General features: G+C 55.1%; 2 protein-coding genes across 4 annotated transcripts in view; one reads left to right on the plus strand and one right to left on the minus strand.

The window, feature by feature from the left end:
* Window positions 1–15,795, plus strand: part of ECE1 (endothelin converting enzyme 1) — a 42,188-nt gene extending 26,393 nt beyond the window's left edge. For all 3 annotated transcript variants that reach the window (XM_040326762.1, XM_040326763.1, XM_040326760.1), the window contains 15 exons: window positions 704–828; window positions 2,619–2,765; window positions 2,890–2,955; window positions 3,053–3,241; window positions 5,176–5,318; window positions 5,847–5,961; window positions 7,914–8,024; window positions 9,261–9,359; window positions 9,455–9,532; window positions 9,749–9,852; window positions 10,083–10,193; window positions 10,340–10,407; window positions 10,727–10,917; window positions 13,682–13,777; window positions 14,726–15,795. In XM_040326762.1, coding sequence (XP_040182696.1) covers window positions 704–828; window positions 2,619–2,765; window positions 2,890–2,955; window positions 3,053–3,241; window positions 5,176–5,318; window positions 5,847–5,961; window positions 7,914–8,024; window positions 9,261–9,359; window positions 9,455–9,532; window positions 9,749–9,852; window positions 10,083–10,193; window positions 10,340–10,407; window positions 10,727–10,917; window positions 13,682–13,777; window positions 14,726–14,902 — 1,820 coding nt within the window. In that variant the 3' untranslated portion in view covers window positions 14,903–15,795. The remainder of the gene's footprint in view (window positions 1–703; window positions 829–2,618; window positions 2,766–2,889; window positions 2,956–3,052; window positions 3,242–5,175; window positions 5,319–5,846; window positions 5,962–7,913; window positions 8,025–9,260; window positions 9,360–9,454; window positions 9,533–9,748; window positions 9,853–10,082; window positions 10,194–10,339; window positions 10,408–10,726; window positions 10,918–13,681; window positions 13,778–14,725) is intronic.
* A 920-nt stretch (window positions 15,796–16,715) lies between these two features.
* On the minus strand, window positions 16,716–19,879 carry LOC120916142 (mucin-2-like). Its single transcript, XM_040326960.1, has 2 exons — window positions 19,631–19,879; window positions 16,716–17,906 (listed from the first exon to the last, which is right to left on the minus strand). The coding sequence occupies exons 1-2, from the start codon at window positions 19,877–19,879 to the stop codon at window positions 16,716–16,718; spliced, it is 1,440 nt and encodes a 479-aa protein (XP_040182894.1).

Raw genomic sequence — 19,879 nt, forward strand, 5'->3', positions numbered from 1 at the left:
GCGTGCGCAATTTAAATGATCCCGTAGGGGGCGGGTTCCCGCGCCGATCGTAGAGCGCATGCTCCGTCGGGAAACTTTCCCGACGTGCATTGAGGCAAATGACGTCGCAAGGACGTCATTTGCTTCAAAGTGAACGTGAATGGCGTCCAGCACCATTCACGATTCACTTACAGAAACTACGTAAAGTTCAAATTTCGCGACGCGGGAACGACGGGTATACGTAACATTGGCTGCCCCTGCTAATAGCAGGGGCAGCCTTACGCGAAAACCGCCGTACGCAAACTGCGTACGCAGGGCTCGCGTAACGTTGTGAATCGGCGTTGGTATGTAATTTGCATACTATACGCTGAGCACAACGGGAACGCCACGTAGCGGCCATCGCAAGAATGCAGCCTAAGATTTGCGGGCATAAGAGCCTTATGCCACGCATATCTTAGGCTGCAGTCGGCGTAACGAGGTTCCTGAATCAGGAGCATTCGTTACGCCGGCGCAAGTAAGCAATTGCGCTGCGTAACTATGGTTACACAGGCGCAATTGCTCTCTGAATCCGGGCCACTGGGTCTAAAATGTATGTAATAAAGTTTTAAAATAAAATATATATATATAATGTGTGTGTGTGTGTGTGTGTGTATATATAATTAAATGTTAACTTCATCATTGTGTCCGGCTCGGCTGACGTGATTGGTCTCTTCCTTCCCCACAGAAAACAAGACTATGAATTTCAGCAGTGCTGCCGAGCACAAAGCTCAGAGTTACTATCAGGCCTGTATGAACGAGTCCAAAATCGCAGATCTCGGCGCCAAACCGCTGCAAGACCTCGTAGAGAAGGTGAGGGGACGAAACGCGTCCGGTCCAAGAATAACAAGTCATTAAAGGGTCACTCCACCCAGGACTGGGATGTGTGGGTGCTGGACGGGTACATAATGGGTTCCTCATGTAACAAGTGATGGGGGTTCCCCACTACTGCACAGCCAGGCACACAACATTTTCAGTGAACAGTCCTTGAGCTTTGTATTAGTAGGGGGGGGGGTAATAACTTGGGGAATATGAATTATGGGATGCCCAACTGGGAAAAGTGACAAAGCCAGGGACAACTTTCTCCCCATGTGCAGCTCTGATCCCTCTGTACACGATAACAGACTGTTAGATCAGCAACAGCCCCTTACAGGCAGGAACTCTCAGCCCCTTACAGGCAGGAACTCTCAGCCCCTTACAGGCAGGAACACTCAGCCCCTTACAGGCAGGAACACTCAGCCCCTTACAGGCAGGAACTCTCAGCCCCTTACAGGCAGGAACTCTCGGCCCCTTACAGGCAGGAACTCTCGGCCCCTTACAGGCAGGAACTCTCGGCCCCTTACAGGCAGGAACTCTCGGCCCCTTACAGGCAGGAACTCTCGGTCCCTTAAAAAGTAGCACAATGTGATGTGGACGGCATCCCGGAGTTCCTCCAACTCCCTGCAGACGCTGGTTCCAGCTCTAGTACTTCAGGAAAGTACTTCTCTACCTGCCCACCCCCGGCGGTCTCTCTGCCTGCCCACCCCCGACGGTCTCTCTGCCTGCCCACCCCCGGCGGTCTCTCTGCCTGCCCACCCCCGGCGGTCTCTCTGCCTGCCCACCCCCGGCGGTCTCTCTGCCTGCCCACCCCCAGCGGTCTCTCTGCCTGCCCACCCCCAGCGGTCTCTCTACCTGCCCACCCCCGGCGGTCTCTCTACCTGCCCACCCCCGGCGGTCTCTCTGGCGGCCCACCCCCGGCGGCCTCTATACCGGCCCACCCCCGGCAGTCTCTCTGCCGGTCCACCCCCGGCGGCCTCTTTACCGGCCTCTTTCACCTGCTACATGTGTGGCAATCTCTCCCCTTGTAAATCCCGGCACCATGCTGTAGTACTCACGCTGTCCTCCTTGCTCCCGCTGCCTCTCAGGAAGGGCTCCCTCCAAGCTTCTCCTGTTATCGGAATCTGAGCCCTGGCCCGTGGCAGAGCACCCACCCCCTCCCCCCAGACTTGAGGGCTTCCATAACACTGCATCCTCACCTTCCACTTGATGCCCCTGCCCAGCTTGACTCATATCATTTTAAGGGCTCATTTAGTCCCCTGCCAGGCCCACCTCCTGGGGATTGGCTAAGGCCCCGTAAATATGCAGGACAACCCTCCTTGCCTCAGCCCTCTAGCTTCCAGAACATTTTCGAACTTTCCAGAACCAGAGGGCGGCCTGCATGAGTTGTGCTGCCCTAAACTCCAGTTACCCTGACCTAGATTCGAAGACTCACAGGGTTTAAACATGAGTCAGAATATGCTTTTACTTGCTCTGGCACTAGAGGGTGCTACACATACAGAGATCAGTGGTGGCTTCCTCCTCCTTCTACAAAGTTACATTGTACAGTCTGATCGCTGGGGAAGGGGAGACTGAAGACATGTTTTCTCCTGCCTGCAGCAGACCGATGACCGAATCTCAGCCTAGGTAAAGTCTCTGGCTATTTATTGATGAAGGGTGGAGCTTGTGTGATCAATGATCCTGTATAATGTGACTTGTCAGAGGTTCATGCCGGCTTGTAAAGTTGCTGGCTAGTCCAGTTTAGTCCCTCTAGTATTGGGAGTGTCTAATATTGGGGTGTCTTCCAGCTCGGTGGGTGGAATATCACTGGTCCATGGGACAAGGACAACTTCCAGGAGATCCTGCAGGCCATCACTGCGTACTACAGAGTCTCTCCCTTCTTCTCTGTGTTTGTCAGCGCAGACTCCAAGAACTCCAACAGCAACATCATCCAGGTGAGGCGCAGGGGACTTCATAGTACGGGGGGGGTGTCTAGGTTGCCCTTCAAGGTTCTTATTGGGTGGCTCTCTGCTTCTCCATGTACAGTTCTGACTCGTCTCTCTCCTCCTCTCCCCCCAGATAGACCAATCTGGTTTAGGTTTACCGTCTCGAGAATACTACCTGAACAAAACTGCCAATGAGAAGGTGAATGCCACCAGGCCATGGCTGATGTCTCTGCCCCAAATACCCCAACCCCATTTCCTGGTCCCACTTCTGACTCCCGATGCTCTTCATCCTGTAGGTTCTCACCGGATACCTCAACTTCATGGTGCAGCTGGGGGTCCTCCTGGGTGGGGAGGAGAACACCACACGCCAACAGATGCAGGAGATCCTGGACTTCGAGACAGCCCTGGCCAATATCACCATCCCGCAGGAGAAGAGGCGAGATGAGGAGCTCATCTACCACAAAATCACCGCCAAAGAGCTGCAGGTGAGACTTTTACCAATTCCTTTCAGTCCCCATTCATTGTATGGAAACCCCTAGACGTGCAGGAAGTGGCCGTACACCTTGAGACTCCCCTAGACGTGCAGGCCGCGGCCGTACACCCAGAGTCTCCCCTAGACGTGCAGGAAGTGGCCGTACACCCAGAGTCTCCCCTAGACGTGCAGGAAGTGGCCGTACACCCAGAGTCTCCCCTAGACGTGCAGGAAGTGGCCGTACACCCAGAGTCTCCCCTAGACGTGCAGGAAGTGGCCGTACACCCAGAGTCTCCCCTAGACGTGCAGGAAGTGGCCGTACACCCAGAGTCTCCCCTAGACGTGCAGGAAGTGGCCGTACACCCAGAGTCTCCCCTAGACGTGCAGGAAGTGGCCGTACACCCAGAGTCTCCCCTAGACGTGCAGGAAGTGGCCGTACACCCAGAGTCTCCCCTAGACGTGCAGGAAGTGGCCGTACACCCAGAGTCTCCCCTAGACGTGCAGGAAGTGGCCGTACACCCAGAGTCTCCCCTAGACGTGCAGGAAGTGGCCGTACACCCAGAGTCTCCCCTAGACGTGCAGGCCGCGGCCGTACACCCAGAGTCTCCCCTAGACGTGCAGGCCGCGGCCGTACACCCAGAGTCTCCCCTAGACGTGCAGGCCGCGGCCGTACACCCAGAGTCTCCCCTAGGCGTGCAGGCCGCGGCCGTACACCCAGAGTCTCCCCTAGGCGTGCAGGCCGCGGCCGTACACCCAGAGTCTCCCCTAGGCGTGCAGGCCGCGGCCGTACACCCAGAGTCTCCCCTAGGCGTGCAGGCCGCGGCCGTACACCCAGAGTCTCCCCTAGGCGTGCAGGCCGCGGCCGTACACCCAGAGTCTCCCCTAGGCGTGCAGGCCGCGGCCGTACACCCAGAGTCTCCCCTAGGCGTGCAGGCCGCGGCCGTACACCCAGAGTCTCCCCTAGGCGTGCAGGCCGCGGCCGTACACCCAGAGTCTCCCCTAGGCGTGCAGGCCGCGGCCGTACACCCAGAGTCTCCCCTAGGCGTGCAGGCCGCGGCCGTACACCCAGAGTCTCCCCTAGGCGTGCAGGCCGCGGCCGTACACCCAGAGTCTCCCCTAGGCGTGCAGGCCGCGGCCGTACACCCAGAGTCTCCCCTAGGCGTGCAGGCCGCGGCCGTACACCCAGAGTCTCCCCTAGGCGTGCAGGCCGCGGCCGTACACCCAGAGTCTCCCCTAGGCGTGCAGGCCGCGGCCGTACACCGAGTCTCCCCTAGGCGTGCAGGCCGCGGCCGTACACCCAGAGTCTCCCCTAGGCGTGCAGGCCGCGGCCGTACACCCAGAGTCTCCCCTAGGCGTGCAGGCCGCGGCCGTACACCCAGAGTCTCCCCTAGGCGTGCAGGCCGCGGCCGTACACCCAGAGTCTCCCCTAGGCGTGCAGGCCGCGGCCGTACACCCAGAGTCTCCCCTAGGCGTGCAGGCCGCGGCCGTACACCCAGAGTCTCCCCTAGGCGTGCAGGCCGCGGCCGTACACCCAGAGTCTCCCCTAGGCGTGCAGGCCGCGGCCGTACACCCAGAGTCTCCCCTAGGCGTGCAGGCCGCGGCCGTACACCCAGAGTCTCCCCTAGGCGTGCAGGCCGCGGCCGTACACCCAGAGTCTCCCCTAGGCGTGCAGGCCGCGGCCGTACACCCAGAGTCTCCCCTAGGCGTGCAGGCCGCGGCCGTACACCCAGAGTCTCCCCTAGGCGTGCAGGCCGCGGCCGTACACCCAGAGTCTCCCCTAGGCGTGCAGGCCGCGGTCGTACACCCAGAGTCTCCCCTAGGCGTGCAGGCCGCGGCCGTACACCCAGAGTCTCCCCTAGGCGTGCAGGCCGCGGCCGTACACCCAGAGTCTCCCCAGGACAGGGCGCCATCCTAGATGTAATATGATTGTGTTCCCTCCCCATCCAGGATCTGGTACCCATTGTGGATTGGATGCCCCTTCTCCAAACTGCCTTTCGCCCCGTGGAGATCAATGAGACGGAGCCTGTGGTGGTCTACGCTAAAGAATACTTGATGGAGGTGTCCAGTCTCATCAATAACACTGACAAGAGGTAGGTACGGGTCTGCCAGCTTCCATCGCGGCTCCTCTGCACGGGTGTACGCTGATTTTTCTATGTGGTGGATGGAGATGAGTCTAGGTGTAATGGGTGGGGGCAGAGAGGGTGCAGTGTTGGCATTTGTATAAAAGATCAGTTCCTCAATTATTGTGGCTCCCATCTGTATCTCACCCCCCAAGGGGCGGGCTTCCCTCTGTGGTCCCCCAAGGGGCGGGCTTCCCTCTGTGGTCCCCCAAGGGGCGGGCTTCCCTCTGTGGTCCCCCAAGGGGCACGCTTCCCTCTATGGTCCCCCCTCCCGGGGCGGACTTCCCTCTGTGGTCCCCCCAGGGGCAGGCTTCCCTCTGTGGTCCCCCAAGGGGCACGCTTCCCTCTATGGTCCCCCCTCCCGGGGTGGGCTTCCTTCTGTGGTCCCAACCAGGTGGGCTCTCCCTTGTATTCCCCTGGGGCCCCTAGTAAAGTAATCCACACTCCAATTTGTGAAGGAGTTCCAAGTAACCAATGACTGATCTTCTCTCCCCTCAGAATCCTGAATAACTACATGATCTGGAACGTGGTGCGTAAGACGAGCGCCTTGTTGGATCAGAGGTTCCAGGACGTTGAAGAGAAGTTCCTGGAAGTCATGTATGGAACCAAGAAGGTGAGAGATGCTGGCCAGTCACATCTCTGGGAGATCCGGGAATCCTGGCATGTCATGCAGATGTATTGGGGAGTAAATATATTCTGATGTCGTGATCAGGCAGCCTCTTGCTCTGGGCTCAGATCTCTGCCATGGCAGGAAGTTGCGGCTCCCGTGCAGGAAGTGGCCGGTTTCGGTTTTGCTCGGTGGTCACACATTGACGAGTCACACAAGCCGGCGTGTCCAGGAAGTCGCCCGGCTTTCACTTCATAGAGATGGAAACCAACATCTGGCAGGAAGTGTGCGCCGCCTGAACTGCAACGGTGCAACCTTGGCGAGCACGTCTATTCCTCAGGGGACCCCCCACTTATCTACAGGGGGCACCCTACTCTACACCTGCCATGTAATTTAACTTGGGGGGGGGGGGGGGGGGGGGAGATAGGAATTATGAGATGCCCAACTTGAAAGTGACAAAACCAGGGACAACTTTCTCCCCATGTACAGCTCTGGTTCCTCTGTGCCGCTCTGGTTCCTCTGTGCCGCTCTGGTTCCTCTGTGCCGCTCTGGTTCCTCTGTGCCGCTCTGGTTCCTCTGTGCCGCTTTGGTTCCTCTGTGCAGCTAACAGATCAGTTAGATCAGCAACAGCCCCTTACAGGCAGGAACTCTCGGTCCCTTAGAAAGTAGCACAATGTGATGTAATGTGGACGGCATCCCGGAGTTCCTCCAACTCCCTGCAGACGCTGGTCCCAGTTCTACCACTTTAGGAAATGCTGGCCCATCCACGGCGGCCTCTCTACCGGCCCACCCCTATGTTGCAGCACAAAAAACAAGTTCCAATAGAGGAAGGAAAAAGGGGTCCCCCGGGTTTTCCAGCAGTGCTTTGTATTTGATGTTTCATATTTTGGTTATTGTGTTTTATGTTCTTGTAATGGCGCCGCACATCGCTGGTTACATAACATTCCTCCTTTAGTTTGTGGGTAGAACAGCGCCCCCTGCTGTTCCTTCAGATTACGTCCAATGTACAACTAAAATTGCCACTAAGGATGAGCTCCGGCGTGTTCGCATTGAACACGTGTGGAGCCCGCCAGGAAGTCGGCACCCGCGCTAATCACAGCCAGGCATACATTTCCCGATGCTCGGGTGAAGAGATCGGGAAATGTATGCCTGGCAGTGATTAGCGCACCGCGGGTGCCGACTTCCTGGCGGGCTCCACACGTGTTCAATGCGAACACGCCGGAGCTCATCCTTAATTGCCACCTTTTTCTTCAAGCCAAACCTGAACACATTAGCGGCCTTGGACACCTTTTGTAGAAGCGCGCCGCAGTAGGTGTGGCCAAGTTGCTCTTTCTGACATCATCTCCTGCCCCCCTCAGCGATGCCAAACCTGCCCCCAGACAGCTGCCCGCAGCTCATGGACGGCAACAGATTTGTGTGTGACTATCTTGGTTACTTGGGGAGCCACAGCCTGGTCTGAATAATGTGTCCGGGTTTCAGTCTGCCTGAAACCCGCACCCATGATTCAAAACCCGGACTGTCAGTGTGAATCCCGAACAGATGGCAACCCTATGTACAACCCTGGTGCCCAACCTGTGGCCCTTTTGGTATATATGATGTGTGGCCCTCCACAGTCTGTACCAGGAACATTGATCTCTACCAGCCTCATGTAACATCTTCCCAGTTTGGTATTCTCTTCTGCAGTCCTCTCCAGCATTACATATATTGAGCATAGTGCGGCCCTTTGGTGTCAGGGGCCCCATTTTGAGGCCCCCCTTTTAGCTCAGTTGACCACCACCGGTGTAGAGGATCATCAGATGTGGTGGGTGATGTAGGATTTAATGGTGGCTGATTGTGCATGAGAATCTTTGTAGCAGTTCTACAGAACAGTTCTGAGGTTTGTGTTCCAGTAATGACGTCTATCCTCCTCCAATTGTTCTCTCGGATCTCCATCAGAACCTTCTCTGCTTCTCTTACAGACTTGCACCCCACGCTGGAAGTTCTGTGTTGGTGACACGGATATCAATCTCGGCTTCGCTTTGGGTGCCATGTTTGTGAAGAGTGTGTTTGCGGAAACCAGCAAACCCCGGGTAAGCTAAAGAGTGTGGGGGGTGGGCAAGGGGGACTGGGTGAAGGGGGGTGAGCTTAGAAAGTGGGGGACAAAAGTGAGGATATCTGGAGAGTGGGGGATAGGGTAGAGTTGGGGAGGGGGGGGGGACAAGGGGTAGTAGAGCTGAGGACTGGGGGCAATGGAGATGACCAGGGCAGTGGGGACCAGGGTGAGAGTTGGGAACTGGAGGACTAGGTAGGATAATCTGTCTGGTGGAAGATCAGGGGGTGACCTGTGGGAGAGCTGGGGAGTTGGGTCAGGCTAGGTTGGAACACTAGGAGTGGAGTCCTATTTTTAGACATATGACATATTTTTAGGTCTACATCTTAAAGTGGCTCCATCCCCCGTTGAGGATTGGGTCCTCTGTGGTTCTCGGAGTGGCTCCATCCCCTGGTGAGGATTTGGTCCTCTGTGGTTTTCGGAGTGCCTCCATCCCCTGGTGAGGATTTGGTCCTCTGTGGTTCTTGGAGTGGCTCCATCCCCTGGTGAGGATTTGGTCCTTTCTGAGGTTCTCGGAGTGGCTCCATCCCCTGGTGAGGATTTGGTCCTTTCTGAGGTTCTCGGAGTGGCTCCACCCCCTCGGTGAGGATTTGGTCCTCTGTGGTTCTTGGAGTGGCTCCATCCCCTGGTGAGGATTTGGTCCTTTCTGAGGTTCTCGGAGTGGCTCCATCCCCTGGTGAGGATTTGGTCCTCTGTGGTTCTTGGAGTGGCTCCATCCCCTGGTGAGGATTTGGTCCTTTCTGAGGTTCTCGGAGTGGCTCCATCCCCCAGTGAGGATTGGGTCCTTTCTGAGGTTGTCGGAGTGGCTCCATCCCCTGGTGAGGATTTGGTCCTCTGTGGTTCTCGGAGTGGCTCCATCCCCCGGTGAGGATTAGGTCCTTTCTGTGGTTCTCGGAGTGGCTCCATCCCCCGGTGAGAATTAGGTCCTTTCTGAGGTTCTCGGAGTGGCTCCATCCCCCGGTGAGGATTAGGTCCTTTCTGAGGTTCTCGGAGTGGCTCCATCCCCTGGTGAGGATTTGGTCCTCTGTGGTTCTCGGAGTGGCTCCATCCCCTGGTGAGGATTTGGTCCATTCTGTGGTTCTTGGAGTGGCTCCATCCCCTGGTAAAGATGTGGTTCTTGGAGTGGCTCCGGTGAGGATTGGGTTCTTAGTACCCCCCCCCCCCCCCCCCCCCGGTGAGGTTTTGCGGTAATGTATATTTTATGTGTTTGGCGCAGGCTATGCAGATGATAAAAGGTATAAAGAAGGCCTTTGAAGAGAGTCTGCAGACGCTGAGCTGGATGGATGAAGATACGAGGAAAGCCGCCAAAGAGAAGGTGAGACCCCCACAGATCTCTCTCCTATGACGTCATCAAACCGCTGATCAACCTGATTGGTGGGTTTTCATAATGAGTTTACTTTTTTTTCTTAGGCTGAAGCAATCTACGATATGATTGGTTATCCAAACTTCATCATGGACCCCAAGGAGCTGGATAAAGTGTTCAATGATGTAAGTGGGGGCAGGGCAGGGCTGACATTGATCACTGGGGAGAGACAGTACCTGAAAACGGAGACATTGATCACCGCCTGGGGAAACAAAACGTTTGCTGGTCTGTGCTAGTTCTCTAATTAGTTACATCAGTTGGAGGGGAGGAGCCAGGCAGTCCTATTGGTTGTTTTCTGTGATGATGTCATAGTGACTCGCACCCTGTTCTCTCTCCCGCAGTATGAAGTGACTCCGGATCTCTACTTCCAGAACGTCATGTTGTTCTATAACTTCTCAGCCAGAGTGACCGCCGATCAGCTCCGCAAACCACCCAACAAGGACCAGTAAGTGGTACTAAGGGGGAGGCATTCATGCTTTAGTATCTTGGGGGGGGTCGTGGTCGCCTCTTTGGGGTTCCTGGCTGCCATTTCCCAGCAATCTGCTCATGCAGAGTATCGGGACTCCTATGTGTCTACTTCCCCCTTAGGGGCCCCAGTCTTCTGTCTGAATCTTGGTTGATGGGTATGTCTGTGGTGCTGACATGTTTCACTCACTGTGATCTCCCTCCTCACAGGTGGAGTATGACCCCGCCGACGGTCAACGCTTATTATTCCCCCACCAAGAATGAGATTGTCTTCCCAGCCGGGATCCTGCAGGCTCCGTTCTACACCAGCTCCTCTCCAACGTAAGCTATGAGCGGGGCTCCCCCTTATGGTGTTTAATATTACACCCCCCCCCCCGCCTGGAGTCCGATCAGCTCTGTTGATGGGTTCTCGATTACTCCCCCCCCCCCCCCTTCCCCCGGTATTGATCTGGATCTCTCCTCTGCAGGGCTCTAAATTTCGGTGGGATTGGAGTGGTGATGGGACACGAGCTGACTCATGCGTTTGATGACCAAGGTACATACACCCCCCCTGACTCTGCCACCCTGTAATACCCCTTCCCGACTCTGCAACCCTGTAATGCCCATGGTCCTTCCCTCTGCCTCTACCACTTTATTATGGGGCCGCGCCTGACTCTACCACTCTGATGCCCCCCCCCCCCTTGACTCTACTACTCTGATGCCCCCCCCCCCTTGACTCTACCACTCTGATGCCCCCCCCCCCCACGACTCTACCACTCTGATGCTCTCCCCCCGATGCTACCACTCTGATGACCCCCCCCCCCATTTCCCTGACTCTACCACTTTATAATGGCCCCCCGGTTCTTCCTGTGTAGGCAGAGAGTATGACAAGGACGGGAACCTGCGTCCCTGGTGGAAGAACTCTTCGGTTGAGGCCTTCAAGAAGCAGACGGAGTGCATTACCAATCAATACAGCAGCTACAAGGTGAACGGCGAGGCCATCAATGGGAATCACACGCTGGGCGAGAACATCGCAGATAACGGCGGACTCAAAGCTGCTTATCGGGTGAGCCATTTATTCATTGTCAGGCGGACACAACTCTGATTACCATCTTAATGAACGGATAAAACCATATTCTTAGCCTTGGTTCGCATGTATGCAAAAGCAATTTGAACCGCATCCAATTTGCATAACATGTGAACCAGGCCGGCTTTTAATGGAGCCGGATGTGGTGTGAATTAAAAAAAAGGATCCTGTGCGTTTTATTCTGGTTCAGGTGAAATTTCAGTGTCAAATTCGCATCTGAACCACTGAATGGAAACCGCACCGGACTCTGCTCCGAACCTGGACCTTCATATGTGTGAAGACAGCCTCAGTCTAGGTGGCTCCAGTCTCTGGCCTGGGTGATGGGGTGACCTTGGGGTGATGTGGTGACGGTGATTCCATGGGGTGACCTTGGGTGATGTGGTGACTGTGATTCCACGGGGTGACCTTGGGTGATGTGGTGACTGTGATTCCACGGGGTGACCTTGGGTGATGTGGTGACTGTGATTCCACGGGGTGACCTTGAGTGATGTGGTAACTGTGATTCCACGGGGTGACCTTGGGTGATGTGGTGACTGATTCCATGGGGTGACCTTGGGTGATGTGATGACAGGGTTTCCACGGGGTGACCTTGGGTGATGTGGTGACTGTGATTCCACGGGGTGACCTTGGGTGATGTGGTGACTGTGATTCCACGGGGTGACCTTGAGTGATGTGGTAACTGTGATTCCACGGGGTGACCTTGGGTGATGTGGTGACGGTGATTCCATGGGGTGATGTGGTGACGGTGATCCCACGGGGTGACCTTGGGTGATGTGGTGACGGTGATTCCATGGGGTGATGTGGTGACGGTGTTCCCATGGGGTGATGTGGTGACGGTGATTCCATGGCGTGATGTGGTGACGGTGATCCCACGGGGTGACCTTGGGTGATGTGGTGACTGTGATTCCACGGGGTGACCTTGGGTGATGTGGTGACTGTGATTCCACGGGGTGACCTTGGGTGATGTGGTGACTGTGATTCCACGGGGTGACCTTGGGTGATGTGGTGACTGTGATTCCATGGGGTGACCTTGGGTGATGTGATGACAGGGTTTCCACGGGGTGACCTTGGGTGATGTGGTGACTGTGATTCCACGGGGTGTTGAGTGATGTGGTAACTGTGATTCCACATCCCATTCCATAACATCACCTTGAGTGATGTGGTAACTGTGATTCCACGGGGTGACCTTGGGTGATGTGGTGACTGTGATTCCACGGGGTGACCTTGGGTGATGTGGTGACTGTGATTCCACGGGGTGACCTTGAGTGATGTGGTAACTGTGATTCCACGGGGTGACCTTGGGTGATGTGGTGACTGTGATTCCACGGGGTGACCTTGGGTGATTTGGTGACTGTGATTCCATGGGGTGACCTTGGGTGATGTGATGACAGGGTTTCCACGGGGTGACCTTGGGTGATGTGGTGACTGTGATTCCATGGGGTGACCTTGGGTGATGTGGTGACGGTGATTCCATGGGGTGATGTGGTGACGGTGATCCCACGGGGTGACCTTGGGTGATGTGGTGACGGTGATTCCATGGGGTGATGTGGTGACGGTGATCCCATGGGGTGACCTTGGGTGATGTGGTGACGGTGATTCCATGGGGTGATGTGGTGACGGTGATCCCACGGGGTGACCTTGGGTGATGTGGTGACTGTGATTCCACGGGGTGACCTTGGGTGATGTGGTGACTGTGATTCCACGGGGTGACCTTGGGTGATGTGGCGACGGTGATTGAACAGGGTGAGCTTGGGTGATGTGGCGACGGTGATTCCACGGGGTGATGTGGTGACTGTGATCCCACGGGGTGACCTTGGGTGATGTGATGACGGCGATCCCACGGGGTGACCTTGGGTGATGTGGTGACGGCGATCCCACGGGGTGACCTTGGGTGATGTGGTGACTGTGATTCCACGGGGTGACCTTGGGTGATGTGGTGACGGTCATCCCACGGGGTGACCTTGGGTGATGTGGTGACTGTGATTCCACGGGGTGACCTTGGGTGATGTGGTGACTGTGATTCCACGGGGTGACCTTGGGTGATGTGGTGACGGTCATTCCACGGGGTGACCTTGGGTGATGTGGTGACTGTGATTCCACGGGGTGACCTTGGGTGATGTGGTGACTGTGATTCCACGGGGTGACCTTGGGTGATGTGGTGACTGTGATTCCACGGGGTGACCTTGGGTGATGTGGTGACTGTGATTCCACGGGGTGACCTTGGGTGATGTGGTGACTGTGATTCCACGGGGTGACCTTGGGTGATGTGATGACGGCGATCCCACGGGGTGACCTTGGGTGGTGTGGTGCCGGTGATCCCACGGGGTGACCTTGGGTGATGGTGATCCCACGGGGTGACCTTGGGTGGTGACGGTGATTCCACGGGGTGACCTTGGGTGATGTGGTGACAGTGATTCCACAGGGTGACCTTGGGTGATGTGGTGACTGTGATTCCACGGGGTGACCTTGGGTGATGTGGTGACGGTCATTCCACGGGGTGACCTTGGGTGATGTGGTGACGGTCATCCCACGGGGTGACCTTGGGTGATGTGGTGACTGTGATTCCACGGGGTGACCTTGGGTGATGTGGTGACTGTGATTCCACGGGGTGACCTTGGGTGATGTGGTGACTGTGATTCCACAGGGTGACCTTGGGTGATGTGGTGACGGTGATTCCACAGGGTGACCTTGGGTGATGTGGTGACGGTGATCTGGTGACACGGTGGGGTTTTCTGTTTTGCAGGCATACCAGAATTGGGTGAAGGAGAACGGAGAGGAGAAGGAGCTGCCATCACTGGGGCTCTCCAACAACCAGCTCTTCTTTGTGGGGTTCGCCCAGGTGAGGACGATCGCTCTCGTAGCTTGTATTGTGTTTTTACGGCTGAAGTCTTGAATATAAACCCTGCTGTGTGTTTGTGTGAATTCTGCATAGACCGCCAGCCCAGCGCAGCTTCCTCCTTAAAGCACAGTATCTGATAACTACATAACGGCTGACATGTCGGGGTGAGGGGCCCCCCAAGCTGGATAAGTAGGGTCAGGGCTGGATCTGGTATATCCGCTATGCGAAATGATGATAGAAGAAGAAGGTGGTGGCCGTTGGAAAAGGAATTGGTTGTTGGAGGGGTGGTGGGGGGTGGTGGCTGTTGGGAAAGAAATTGGTTGTTAACAGGAAGGGGAGGGGGTTTAGTGGGGAGGTGGTGGTGATAGGATGAGGAGGCAATTGTGGTGGCCGTTGGGAAATGAATTAGTTGTTGGCAGGGGTTTGGTGGGGAGGTGATGATAGGGGGTGAGTAGGTGGTTGTGGTGGGGGGGTGGTGGCCGTTGGGAAAGGGATTGGTTGTTGGCAGGGTTTTGGTGGGGAGGTTTTGGGGATAGGGCGAGTAGATGGTTGTGGTGGAGGAGTGGTGGCTGTTGGGAAAGGAATTGGTTGTTGGCAGGCTGGGGAGGTGGTCGGGGGGCGGTGTTGATAGGATGGGGAGGTGGTGGCTGATGGGAAAGGAATTGTTGGCAGGGAGGGGGTTTGGGGGGCGGTGGTGATTGGATGAGGAGGTGGTTGGGAAGGTGGTGGCCGATGGGAAAGGAATTGGTTGTGGGCATGGGGTTGGTGGCAGGCCAGGGTGGGCAGGGGGTTTGGAAGAGGGGTGTCTGGTAGGAGGGTGTTGGTAGAATTCTGGCAGCTGTGGTGTGAGCGTGTTAGTAGCTGGGACACTGCGCGTGTGTTGGCTTTGGTGTCTCCTCTCCCAGGAGTGGCTCTAACCCTCTTCCATATTTCTTTTCCGGCGTGTAGGTGTGGTGCTCGGTGCGCACTCCAGAGAGCTCCCATGAAGGTATCATCACTGACCCCCACAGCCCGTCCCGCTATCGGGTCATCGGCTCAGTTTCCAACTCCGGAGAATTTGCCAGACATTTCCAGTGTCCGGAGGGCACTCCGATGAACCCGGTCAAGAAATGTGAAGTCTGGTGATGAAGACGCTGGGGGAGGGGGAGGGGATTGCGTGACGACGCAGGAACACGTATTTGTGAAACCACTGACAGGACAGGGGGGGGGGGGGCGTGAGCGCGGTCATCCCTCCGCTATAGAGGACACCGTTTACGACTCATGTCTGAAGTTTATCTCTTGCACCCCGTGGCAATTTTTTTCTCCCGTTTTTTCAGCCGTTGGTGGCTGGTTGCACTAGTCTCACCAAGTGTCTATCGCCCCCTCTCTTCCCCCCTGTGGTTCTGCACCCAGAGTGGTCTCATTGTCTAGCACTGACTTAGTAGGAATGGGCCGTGTACACCTGTTTTTTGTAATTTAAAGGGACACAACACTGGGAGTCGCGCCGCTGCCCTTTCTGGGAGAGCGGCGTAGCTCCGCCCACTCTGCGCAGACCTTTTTTTTACTATAGCATGGAGACTGCCCTGTGTATGAATGTACATATTCTATAGGTGTGTGTGTGTGTGTATATAATTGTGACTTTTGTACATATTTATACGATGTCTGTGTGTCCCAGATTAGAGGCTTTTTATTTTTGATGTTTTTTTTTTTCACGATCACCGTATTGGAGATGGCGTTCTATTTTTCCGTTTTTAGCGGTCGGATCAGAACCACGATGTGCCTATTCTTCACACTGCTCAGAGGATTTATAAGCTGAAAACCCAGACACACACGATGTAGACATTCCCCGTAGGACCTGCGCTGCACCTTCCGGCAGAACCAAGCCTAAAACCACAACCGGAGAGCAGCCGCGTCCCACCGGGAATGGCGTGATATTTTTCTACCCCTCTGTCCTTTTTTTTTTTTTTTTTATATGGAAAACCCAAATCTGAAACCATCCTGTACTTAACCTGGTGCCTAATAAACACAATTCTGCTTTATTATGTCTGCGGCTGTACTTTGGGCCACCCCCGGTCTACCCAATCCCACCCATAGAGGGGTCATCGGCTAATGCCCTGAATCGGCTGATGTTGTCGTGTTCACCGCCACCACTCACAATGGAAATCTCATTGAACCATTTTGGTGTCCATTGGATGGTCCCAATCCAGGAGAAGGCGTTTGGAAGTTTTGATAAAGAGATGGGTGGTTGGTGGCAGGGAGGGGAGGTGGCTGTAGAGTGTGAAGGTGATTGGCTGTAGGGCGAGTGCCAGGGCAGGGAGATGGTGGTGGTTGGCGGCAGAGTGGGGCAGGTGGTTGGAGCCCAAGCAGGGAGGTTGTTGGTGGTTGACCAGGGAGGTGGCTTGGTGTTGGGAAGTTGGCTGGCTTGTAGGGTGGGGAAGCTGGTTGGTATCAGGGTGGAGAGGTAGTTCGGTAAAAAAACAGGGAGATAGTTTTGCTGGACGGTGGGGAGGTGTCTGGTGGTAGGAGGTTGGCAGAAAGGTGGGGCGGAGATTGGTTGCATGTCAGGTAGGTTGGAAGGTGGTTAGAGGCAGCATGGGGAAAAGGTTGGCTATAGGGTGGAGAAGAGATCGGTTGCAAGGCAGGGGAGGTGGTTTGGTGGGGGAGGAGGTTGGTTACAGGGAGGTGGTGGTGGTGGTGGTTGGCAAATATGGTGGGAAGGAGATTGGTTTCAAGGTAGGGAGGTGGTTGGATGCTGGGTGTTGAGATGGGGGGGTCTTTGGTTGCAGGGCAGGTAGTTGGTGACAATGTTGGAATCTGGGTGGTGGTAGGATAGGGATGTGGTTGGAGGCTGAATGGTGAGGTGGTTGGGGGTGGGGAGGAGGTTGGATTCAGGGCAGGTAGTTGGTGAGGTGGTTGGAGGGTAAGTGGAGAGGTGGGTGGTAGTAGGGTATGGAGGTGGTTAGTGGTTGGAGGCTGGGTGGAGAAGTAGTTGGGGTAGTGTAGGAAGGTGGTTGGAGGCTGGCTGGCGGTAGGGTGGGGAGGTGGTTGGAGGCTGAGTAGTGAGGTGGTTGAATGCTGGGTGGCAATGGGGTGGGGAGGTTGTTGGCGGCTGAGTGGTGGGGTGGTAGGGTAGGGAGGTGGTTGGAGGCTTGGGTGGCAATAGGGTGGGGAGGTGGTTGGGGTAGTGTAGGTGGTTGGAGGCTGGGTGGCGGTAGGGTCGTTGTTGGAGGCTGAGTGGTGAGTGGGGTGGTGGCAATAAAGGTGGGGAGGTGGTTGGAGACTGGGTAGAGAGGTGGTTGGGATAGTAAAGAAAGGTGGTAGCAGGCTCGGTGGCAGTAGGGTGGGGGGAGGTGGTTGGAGGCTGAGTGGTGAGGTGGTGGTAGGGTAGTGAGGTGATTGGAGGCTGGGTTGCAGTAGGGTGGGGAGGTGGTGGTAGGGTATGGCGGTGGTTGGAGGCTGAGTTGGTGGTAGGGTAGGGAGGTGGTTGGAGGCTGGGTGGTAATACAGTGGGGAGGTGGTTGGAGGCTGAGTTAGTGTGGTGGGTGGTGGTAGGGAGGTGGTGGTAGGGTGGGGAGGTGGTTGGAGACTGGGTGGTAATACAGTGGGGAGGTGGTTGGAGGCTGAGTTGGTGTGGTGGATGGTGGTAGGGAGGTGGTTGGAGGCTGAGGTGGTGGTAGGGTGGGGAGGTGGTTGGAGGCTGAGTGGTGAGGTGGTTGGGATAGTAAAGAAAGGTGGTAGCAGGCTCAGTGGCAGTAGGGTGGGGGGAGGTGGTTGGAGGCTGAGTGGTGAGGTGGTGGTAGGGTAGTGAGGTGGTTGGAGGCTGGGTTGCAGTAGGGTGGGGAGGTGGTGGTAGGGTAAGGGCGGTGGTTGGAGGCTGAGTTGGTGGTAGGGTAGGGGGGTAGTTGGAGGCTGGGTGGTAATACAGTGGGGAGGTGGTTGGAGGCTGAATTGGTGTGGTGGGTGGTAGGGAGGTGGTTGGAGGCTGAGGTGGTGATAGGGTGGGGAGGTGGTTGGAGGCTGAGTTGGTGTGGTGGGTGGTGGTAGGGAGGTGGTTGGAGGCTGAGTTGGTGGTAGGGTGGGGAGGTAGTTGGAGGCTAAGTGGTGAGGTGGATAAGGAGGTGGCATTCAGGACCTCCAGGTTTTCTATTTTCTTTTTGACACCACAAAGAATGAGGAGCGGTAGCCTTCCACGGACCTTCCACGGACCTTCCACGAGCCTTCCACGGACCTTCCACGAATCGGAAGGTTTATTCCCCTAAATATATTTTATGGTTGGAAGAAAGTTCCTCCGGTGTAAAGATCCCCTTAAAGGGCCGGCTCCATGGCGGTAGTTTCTTTCTGCAGAACTTTCCCCCGAGGTCCCCTTGGATAGTATATGCAGACTAATCGGGCCCTATAAAGCAGGCTGCTTGCAGATGGGGCCCCGGAACTCATCGGCCGCTCTATGAAGGCTGTTAGGGCCGGGATTAGCATTCACTTCCATCTGTTTCTGATCTGAGGAAGGAATGTATGGGGGTGGGGGAAGGGGGGTCATTCTGATTGAACACACATGGGATCGGGGGCCGGATTGGGGGGGCGGACTTCATTAGGTTGAGCCGTGTTTTATTTTTCGGAAAGGCGCTGAACATCTGCGGCTTCTTTGGCGGAGACTACAAGAGACCCGAAGAACAAACATCCTCCAATGTGTTTCCTCATCTCCAGCCAATCACATTGTGGGTGACAACCCTTCAACGATAGGTCACCCAACTAGCATTGTCACTGGGACCCCATCCAGACACATTCTACCCCCGGGGACCCTTCATTATTCTGGAAACCCAGCTAAAAGTGTAGAGGTTCTGCCATCCCCCAGTATTAATGGTCAGCGTAGAGGCGTCTCCCTTCATTGGTGGCCAGTGTTGGAGGTGCCCCCCAACCTGTATTGGTGGCCAGTGTAAAGGGTCCGACTCCCCACCAACCTGTAGACGTGACCCCCCACCTGTATTGGTGACCAGTGTAGAGTTGCCGCCCCCCTCACCTGTATTGGTGGCCAGTGTAGAGGTGACCCCCCCCCCCCCTCACCTGTATTGGTGGCCAGTGTAGAGGTGCCTGCCCCTCGCCTGTATTGGTGGCCAGTGTAGAGGTGCCTGCCCCTCGCCTGTATTGGTGGCCAGTGTAGAGGTGCTTGCCAAAGGGAAACTATAATAAGATAAAATATATTACACACACAACAACGTATAAAAACGTATGAGTATTGATCAGTAGTGTTCAATCAATCTGTGTTCCACTCCTAATTTCCTTGAAGACCCTTCATAACATCCATAATTCAGGTGTAAAGGGTAGGAGTAGTGGATATAATAGATAGAATAGATTTACAATGATACTATGGAGATCATTGATTGAAGTGAATGTACCAATATAATGTAAACAAAGGCTTCCAGTGTTACCACCAAAATAAAGTGCTCAAGTGTTAACGTGAATACAAAATCCCAAATAGGAAGTGGTTTGTATATCAATAGTTATAGCAAATAAGCCAGTGTGCACAAAGATAAAAAGTGCAAAGTGAATAAATAATGGTATAAATAGATTCCATGAAAAATATATAAATAAAATTATATATATAAAAGAAAAATATCAAAAATATATATATAACAAATCCAGTTGATATAATGTTCAAGTTGACTTCCAAAATTTCATACAAAAAATGTTCAAACGTTGTGTTCCAAACGTGCAAATAAATGAAAAATTAAATAAAGTGAAAAAGAATAGAGATATTCAAAGTGCATAAATTTCAAAGATTTCCCAGCGGTGAAAAAGTTGTTCAAACCAATGCTCCAATCCACCACACGATCCTCCAGGGTGACTGTGCAGATAGGATAGATAATGCTAGCCTCTCACCTCAATTGCGATCATACAAGCCTGTTGGATAGGGGATGAAACCCAGCAGTACACACTCTGCATATAGGAAGGTTCAGATGACTCCGGTCCTCCACCTCCAAATTCCTCCAGACACTCATAGATGGACTCCAATGGGTCTAGTAGTGCATCGAACGATGATGAACAGCAGGTGGTGGTTACTCTTTCCTCCTTCGTGTATCTTCTCTCCTGTCTCCTTCGTTTGACATGTGCTCTCCCATTGGAGTCCAT

The sequence above is a fragment of the Rana temporaria genome, chromosome 10 (genome assembly GCF_905171775.1).
Source record: "Rana temporaria chromosome 10, aRanTem1.1, whole genome shotgun sequence".
NCBI lineage: Eukaryota > Metazoa > Chordata > Amphibia > Anura > Ranidae > Rana > Rana temporaria.